General features: G+C 30.0%; 1 protein-coding gene across 2 annotated transcripts; it reads right to left on the reverse strand.

Moving 5' to 3' along the window:
* Positions 1–380: 380 nt before the first annotated feature.
* Positions 381–6,982, reverse strand: LOC112680779 (PTB domain-containing engulfment adapter protein 1-like). 2 transcript variants are annotated; one of them, XM_025550973.1, is made up of 10 exons: positions 6,709–6,972; positions 5,634–5,735; positions 5,509–5,573; positions 5,279–5,449; positions 5,018–5,208; positions 1,711–1,828; positions 1,465–1,640; positions 1,025–1,161; positions 731–951; positions 381–658 (listed from the first exon to the last, which is right to left on the reverse strand). In XM_025550973.1, the coding sequence occupies exons 2-10, from the start codon at positions 5,698–5,700 to the stop codon at positions 581–583; spliced, it is 1,224 nt and encodes a 407-aa protein (XP_025406758.1). In that variant the 5' UTR covers positions 5,701–5,735; positions 6,709–6,972; the 3' UTR covers positions 381–580. The 2 variants fall into 2 exon arrangements, with proteins under 2 accessions (XP_025406758.1, XP_025406757.1); XM_025550972.1 differs by lacking the exons at positions 381–658; positions 731–951; positions 1,025–1,161; positions 1,465–1,640; positions 1,711–1,828 and adding an exon at positions 2,057–3,829 and having other exon boundaries at positions 6,709–6,982.
* Between the last annotated feature and the right edge of the window lie 1,443 nt (positions 6,983–8,425).

Genomic DNA, 8,425 nt, shown 5'->3' on the forward strand with positions numbered 1-8,425 from the left:
TGATAAAGAAAATATTATGCAATATATTTGAATGTGATAAAAAATAAAATTAACAATTATTATAGTTGTATTCATGACAAAATATAATAGTAATTTTATCTGTATAACAAACATCTGCATTAATCTAAATGTTTAAAAAAATAAATTTTAAAGGATTATATGAACTTAAATATAAATAATATTAATAACACTAAATAAACATATATATATATCAATTGTTAACATTTCAACAGATCCATATTGGCAATAATAATGATATTAATTAAGTTTAAAACAATTAAAACTAATAACAATATTTTTCTAAATAAATTTAAATGCTTTAGTTAAACTCTTACAATAATCAACATGATACTAAACAATAAAAAAATATATAAAAGAAGTGAATTTTTTGTTTAGTTATGTGTACAACAAACAATAATTTAAAACATAATAAATAATAATACTTTGTAATTGCTTTGATGATATATAATATGATTTTATCACAAATGGTGTTTGTTCTCTAACTTTAAGAGATTCATAAGTTATTGAAATGAGTATACTGTTCAGCAAGTTTATTTTAGTTTATCATTCTAAGAAATATTTACAGCTTCTTTAAGGGATCAAGACTTTCTAATGAAAAGTCTTCAGTGCTCATTGATAAACCACGACTAAAACCATCCTGTAATCCAAGTAATATTTAAAATTTTATTTAATTCATTAATAACTTTCTGATTGATTTAAGCAATTATACCTTCATTTCTTTAATTCTCTTATCTAACAAACCAATGTCACTTTCAACACCACCATTCTGTACTCTTTGTCCAAAATCATCCATACCGAATGGATCACTGTTTGATGTTCTTGGTTGGCCAGCTGGTCTTGGCGTTGCTTTGAATGGACTCAAACCAAATATGTCATCAGAATTCTGAGAACGACGTCCTGTATCTCTAACTGGTTTAGGAGGAGGAGCCACTAAATAAAAAATAAAATGTGTAGTAGAAAAATAAATAATTATAGAATATTGAGTGCCAAATAAAAAACTTACATAATGGAGGCGGTGTAGGAGAGGTAGCGTTACTGCTATTTGTCCTGGGCCCAAAGTTGTTTTCCATTTCATTTAGCAAAAGACCTTCAAGGCGTGTACCAACAATGGGAGTTGGTTTCGTCTCACTGTGTGATGAACTAAAATTAATTAAAAATATTTGTTAACAAAAAATACATGCTTTGTAATTTGTAGTAGCTATACTATATAGTAGTATCAATTATTATTGATATATATCAATATATATAATATATTGTTATTTTAAATGGATTTATAATACAAAACAAGTTTTTAATTAAACTGTTTATATACTTAAATTATTTTCTTAGATAATTCATAATTATTTATTTGTAGTCATTGTTTTTGTTTTATATTATTAGGGATTGCTTGTAGTTGATGTAAAATCAACTTTTTTATTATTATCCCAAATAATTTAGACTAACCTTAAATTGTCATCATTGTTATTAACACTTCTTGGTGGTACCGGTGGTGGTGATTGACTAGCCAACTGAGTACCATTGGTCAGATTAATAAGGGTAGAAGGATTACCATTATTTACATCATTAACTTGTAACATATCACTGATGCCATTTTGACGCATATATTGCTCAACATCAATCTATATTAGTAAAATATTAAGTCAAAATTTGTTAATTAAAATACTTAACATAATATTTTTTTTTTATTACTTTTCCAGAAAGGGCATCAGATAACCTTTGTCGCAAAACACTATTTTCATTTTCCAATTCCTTCACACGTTGTTGTAAAACCATGACTTTGCGTTGAACTTCCATGTCTAAGAAACGTCTAAGCAAAGGAAAAACAATCCGATTTGAAGGTTTTAATCACGTTTATTTACATCAATATTGTTAATATTGATCAGCATATAGCATATATATTAAGTAACATGTTAGCTGTAGTATTTCCCAATTATAATCATAACTAAACACATATTTATAGTGTAATGATCAATTTATTAAAATGTAGGTATAATAATTAATCAACATGATTTTATAAAAAAATAAATATTAAATCTATAATTAAAAATAATCTTAATGAGAATCAATGTCACATTTCAATAGCCTTTTCAACGATAAACAATTATTAGTTCTAAGTCGTTTAGGTTCGCTTATATCAGTAATTCTAAATTGTGAACATCCTATGACTTCGGAATCTGATCCCATTGCCAAAGTAGGTTCATTAGAGTGAGGTTGATTTCGATTCACCCATCTCTCCAATATAGATTCACCTTGCTCAGTTTTGTCTTTACTCATTTCACCACAATCAATTTTACAAATGTCAGCAACACCTTGTAAGACTTCTGGTTCAAAATTATCCCAATCAAATTCTACCATAGTTTTATCTCGTCTTATTTCACTATTGACTTCCATCAATGGACAGTTAATATCTGTATCACTAAAGTAATCTGACATTTCATTATCTGAATAATGTTTGAACTCAACTATTTCATATTGTTTTTGTTCAATTATATTGTAATCTAATGATGCCCATCGGTCATCATCATTTGTGTAACGATCTAAAACGATTCGTCCACCTCTACCATATCGTGGTCTACATAAACCCAAAGATTTATGATTTCTATTTTTTTGAATATAAACTGGTTGAAAACCAAATGTCTGATCTATAGGTTCAGGAGAATTAATGGGAGCTAAGTAAGAACAATGCTTGTTTCGACGGAAAGTCCATTTACCACCACCGTCTTCAACATTCTGAACTTTATGTGGAGGAGAGTACAATTCTTCATCAGAACTTAAATGCCCTATATCATAGGACTTATGTTTTCTTTTTCTATAATGTCTTTTTTCTCTCTTTGCTTCCTGGTATTTAGTATTTGTAGAATTTTTTTTCATATCTCCTTGTTTCCACATTGATGACATATAATGGTTAGTTGAAATTGGTGTAAATGCTTGCCGCACAGTTTTAACAAATTCTACATCACTATAAATAAGACCATCAAAGTCACGTAAATCATATCGTTTTTTGTATGTTTCAAGAGTTATTTGAACTAATTTCTTTTTACACATTTCTCGTTGTTGTATTATTACAAGTAATTCTAATGCTCTACTTAAATTTCTTCGTAATTTCAACATTTTTTCATAAGATGCTTCGTCATTTTTACGATTTTTTCTAGTTTGAATTTTATCACGTCTTTTTCTAAAAGCTACATATGAATCATTAGGAGGAGCACCAGCTATAGGTTCAGTGCGTACAACAGGAGATAAAGTATGACCAAGACGTACTCTTTTCCTTAACCAATAATCATATATTAATAAAATAGTATCTTCATCATCTTTAGTTAATGATTTAGCATCTGATAAATCAATTATGTTGTATGTACTGTGTTTTTCCCATTTGTCAACAAGTTCTTCAAGTTTATCAGCTGTTATACTATTTGATCTTCCAATAGTTTCTAACCATTCTAAGTCTTCGGAATCATAGTCATATTCTGGAACATCTTGTTCCATTGTGAAAGGTGTTATATGAATAAGTTGTTTTGGAGGATAACAATTTGGTGGGTATGTTTTATCATGCCATTTCAAATCTTCACTTATTAATCTAGATACTTCAGGTGTGGGTATTACACTTCCAGCAACCATGGCACGTTGCAAATGATGCTCTGACTCTTCTTCTTTTTCCATACCACTGGGCATTTGGGGAACAGCGCGTTTTAATTCTGTACACTCGTGCAGATCAGGCAAATCATCAGACATATAGATTGGCAGAGGTTTTGAAACATCCAACTGCCGAGCTCTGAAAGTCGGCTTGTTCGTCGGCTTGCTGGGCCACCTACCACAATAACAATCCGACATTACTATTTTCCTTTAAAAAAACTATTTTACTTTACAAGGTGATCAATGTATGTAGCCCAAAAATAATTGTTTAGAAAGTAAGTAACTATTTTATTCATAAACAATTTCACTGAAAGTTTGACATAGTATTGCCTGCTTAGTAACAAATTATGTTAACTAATATTGTAAGCAATTAGATGATCTACTTCAATAAATTGCAATAATTTTGTTATATGAAGCTTGACCACCCTGCATTATCTAATCTACTAGTACAAAGTACTTTTCTTTTTTATTCTTTCTACTAATTAAACAATTCTAAAAGGCACGACTTCAGTAGGCTAGACAGAGTTCGGCATTTGAATGTTTTCAACCGTGCAAATAATTTAACATCATTAATTATAACACACTATTGTTAAATTATCAAAACTCATGCAACTACATATATTCATTAATAAAGTAATTATAAAATTAGTCGCCATTATGTTGACAACTGACAAAAAAAATTATAAAAACTGCAAAGAAAAACCCTACTGATTTACACACAATTTTACTAAAAAAAGACCACTGACAATTAAGTCTCAGGTAAGAACACAATAAATTAGCAAAATAAAATTCATACAAATATAAAATTAAACAAAAATTTCTAAAATATTTGCAATCTGATGAATATCTAATAGTTAAATAGTGATATTGTAGACAGTAGATTTTCAATCGAAAATGTCAGTTAAAAATTTAATATAAAATTACATAAGACAGGTTATAATATAGAAATACATAAAATAGTGTTTAATATAATTCTAATATATTAATAGAATACTCTACCAAGTCCAGTTGTATTATAGTTATAGTTAAAAAGCATCAAATATCTAGAAAAAATTAAACAACACACACAAACACAAAATTAAAAAAAGAAATTGATACTTAATAACTTTATATTAAATAATAATTTAAAACTGGAGACAAATAGTATTAAATAAAAATGTATAAATTATTAAGATTAATTATCAAGGAATCTGAAAATTTAATTTGCTACACCAAATATATTAAATGGATTTAAAGAATATAATTTAAATAGAATTTAATGAATATTTTTTTATTTTTATAAAACTACTAAAAAGATAATCAATTAAATATTAAATTTGCGAGCAAATAACTGAAGATAGTTTTAAGCTAAATTTTAACATACTTGTATGCTAGATCAAAAGCTTGCCCAATGCTAAGGGTGATTTCTTCAGCTAATTTGTCACTCATGAATACAAAACATGTATGTCGTTCAGATTCATTTGAGTCTTTTACAATAAAGCTGAAAAATTGTTTGTCCACTTTATCATCAGCACAATAAGAAATTCTGTGCAATGGATATTGATGCATTATTACCTATAGGAAAAATAATAGGCATTTATACGAATTTTAACTCAAAAGAAACCAATAACAATAGTAATTCTACTTTTGTCTTTGGATCTTGGAGTGCAACACCTTCAACACTAATTGTAAGTTCAACTTTTGGTACTTTAGAACCCTCAGCTTTTCGGACTTGTTGATTAAATTTTAACTTTCTAATAGACTCTTTGATAACATTAAAACCTTTTGGTTGGTCTACATCAACATTTCCCAAAAACTGTAAATTAAAATTATTAAATATGTGTACTGCTAATATTTTAAAAACCTAATTAATACCTTAACGATGTAGGCAATATGACCTTTTTGTAGCGCTTCAGGGGGATGAATCCAGTTTCGATTTTCTTAAAAAATATAACCATAAAAAAAACATATTTTGTGACTGTCAATTAAAGTTAACTTACCTCCTCCTTTGGCAGATTTGTTGTTGGAGTTCTGAGTCCATTTTAAAAGATTTCCAGTATTTCTCATGATTATTTGTTGATATATTATTGTGGGATGAATTTCTGAAATTAAAAAAAATTTTCAATTATTAATCAATTACATTCAAATTTAATAACAATGGTCATTTATTTATTCAATTAATTTTGACATGTTACATGTGAAATATAATTAATCAATGAATATACAGAATACAAATAATGCACAATGATACTACATAATATCAAGTCACTTTATGTAAGTCAACAAAGACAACCAGCTCATAATAGTCCTTTCAGGTCATATTTATGCCTACTATGTGGGTCGATAACAGGATGTTGTAAATATACAATTCATTACAATTACTATAGGTAGAACATTCTACTGCCAAAGATCCTTAATAGTATATACATTTCTCACTAGATATCAATACTTAACTTATTTGATTTGAAAATAAAATGTTATGTTATCAATTTATGAGAGTATTAGGTTATTTAACCAATTCCTAAAAGATAAAGTAAAATAAAATAATATTGATAACATATTACAATAAATTATAACAAGTAGATGATAATGAATAGGTTTTATCGAACTGTAATCAAATAAAACGTAGGAAAATGAAAATTTTTATACTACATTTTATACTTCTAAAATAACTTTAAAATAGTTTTTGGGGCACCAAAAAAAAAATATTTTTTAATTCCTGCACAGTGTACTAAAAACTTGACAAGGTCACTAGACGATCCACGCTAAACGTAATAATAAACAACACCCTGACCGTTTTACGTTCACTTATCGCGTTAATGATAAGACGGCAAGTCCATAATAATAATAATAGTAATAATAATGGTAGACCATTTATGATAAACAAAAATAAAAATCGTAAAAATAATAGTAATAATAAATATAATAATAATAATCATAATCATAATAATAATAATAGTACAATAACTATTAACAGAATTATTACGGGCGACGACTTGTGGGAAACGGACCGGCGCGTGAAAAATGTCGGCGACGGCAACGAGACAAAAGACCATTAAAATGTGTTTTGCTTACGTAATGCGACGGGAGCGAAACACGAGCTTCTTGTCTATCGGATATGGCGGAAAAACAGTTTCGGATTTGTTGCGAGCCTTTAACGGTCGTAACGAGCGACGTCGTCGGAAACGGTTGACGGCGACGGTTTCGGCGTGCGTCCACGCGAGTGTGAAGGCGACGGTTTAACCACGGATTAAACGGCGTTCGGCAGCAATAAACACGTACGAGAGCGCCATTTTGACGATGTGCGGCGGCGGGAATGCTGGTTTCCCGGGCGCGAGGAGTAGGGGGACGACAGTGATAGTGAACGTGCCCGCGCGCGCGATCGCCGCGGCGGGGTTCGATCGGACGGTGGAGCGGGGGAAGAGCGAGCCAAAACGGGAATTTCAAAACAGGCGTGGCATCCCGCCATCGTGGTCGAAAACGTGATTGTTTACAACGTCTTTGGCGGAAACGGCGCCCGCTAAAACGTATATTACAGCGGGTACAACGGCATTACGACACGCACAATTCTCTTTGTTCGCAAAGAAATGCATGTTTTTCCGTCGAAACCGCGTAATGCCAACCGAAGTGTGTTACCTTCGTAGGTCGCATATGATGCTGCAGTCACGCTGATGAAAACTATTCACGATGGCTAATGAAACACCACTAGAAGTCTGTTACTTTCTATTTATTTTGTTTATCATTTTGTTGAGTTGGTCGTTAAGCTTGACAGCGTTATCCATTTAAGCAATAATTGTTGCGTGTTTCGATTTAATTTGTAATGGGTTGACGATATCTTACACGTTTCAGTACACTCAGCTATTCATCGCAGTTTGATGATAAAAACGCGTGCATTTTTTTCTCAACTACACATTTCACGTATTCGTTTTCGTTAGAAAACCATGTCACTTATTAATTCTTGCCGGTGCGATAGCACCCACAAGCTTTATTGTTTTGTTTCCGATTTGGTCTCCGTAAAGGATAAATTTCGAATTGATCCGATAAACTCAATTATTGAGGGACAGATACACATGACTGATTCGACTAAGCATTGCCTTTAGAATACGATAATGAACTTATTTGATAACCCGGATATTATTTGTTATTGAGTCATAAACTGCTCTCGGGTTTCTGTACTTGTTTCCGGAACACGGGTTTTACTTTCTCTGCAAATGTTATCATTGTGTTCGGATAGCAGCTGGATATCTTCTACGCTTGAATTAAGAATTTTGAAGAAATGTTCTCAATTCGATTACTTAATGTTGTATATCTTCTTTATACCTGCAACGTCTATGTAATTTATTATACGAGTAGTATCATGTTATATGCTCGAGATTTTTAGTTTGTACAATAATTGTAATTTTAGAGATTTTTTTGTTTGTAATTATTACAATATTATGTATAAATATTAGGGTGGTCTTTATTTATATATATAGGTGGAATATTTAATTTTGAATAGTTAAAACATTACTCCTTAATTTGTTAAGTCGTATATGTAAATAACTTAGGTGACATTTGTAAGGTCTCACTCAACCCCTTCTGGTACCACATTAGGGTTGAAATATGGCAAAAGATGGTGATTTTCTTAATTTCTTTATTTAATTCAGAAAGTATAGGATTTAGCAAGAACATGGAAATAACTTAATGATATATTTTAATATTTTGTATTGTAAAGCATTCCACGTAAATTCTCATAAGTTAATTTTTTTAAGAAAAATTATGAAATATCAAAATATTGAACATAATTATCGAA

This window comes from Sipha flava, unplaced genomic scaffold (assembly GCF_003268045.1).
Source record: "Sipha flava isolate LNK unplaced genomic scaffold, YSA_version1 180_pilon_pilon, whole genome shotgun sequence".
Taxonomy (NCBI): Eukaryota; Metazoa; Arthropoda; class Insecta; order Hemiptera; family Aphididae; genus Sipha; species Sipha flava.

Bases quoted from the DNA above. Each gene is read 5' to 3' on its own strand.
- LOC112680779 (XM_025550972.1), bottom strand. From the start codon at position 5,700: ATGAGAAATACTGGAAATCTTTTAAAATGGACTCAGAACTCCAACAAC. The intron at 5,574-5,633 runs GTAAGTTAACTT...ATATTTTTTAAG, and splicing joins CAAATCTGCCAAAGGAGGAG to AAAATCGAAACTGGATTCAT. The intron at 5,209-5,278 runs GTAGAATTACTA...TTTTTCCTATAG, and splicing joins TCCAAGATCCAAAGACAAAA to GTAATAATGCATCAATATCC.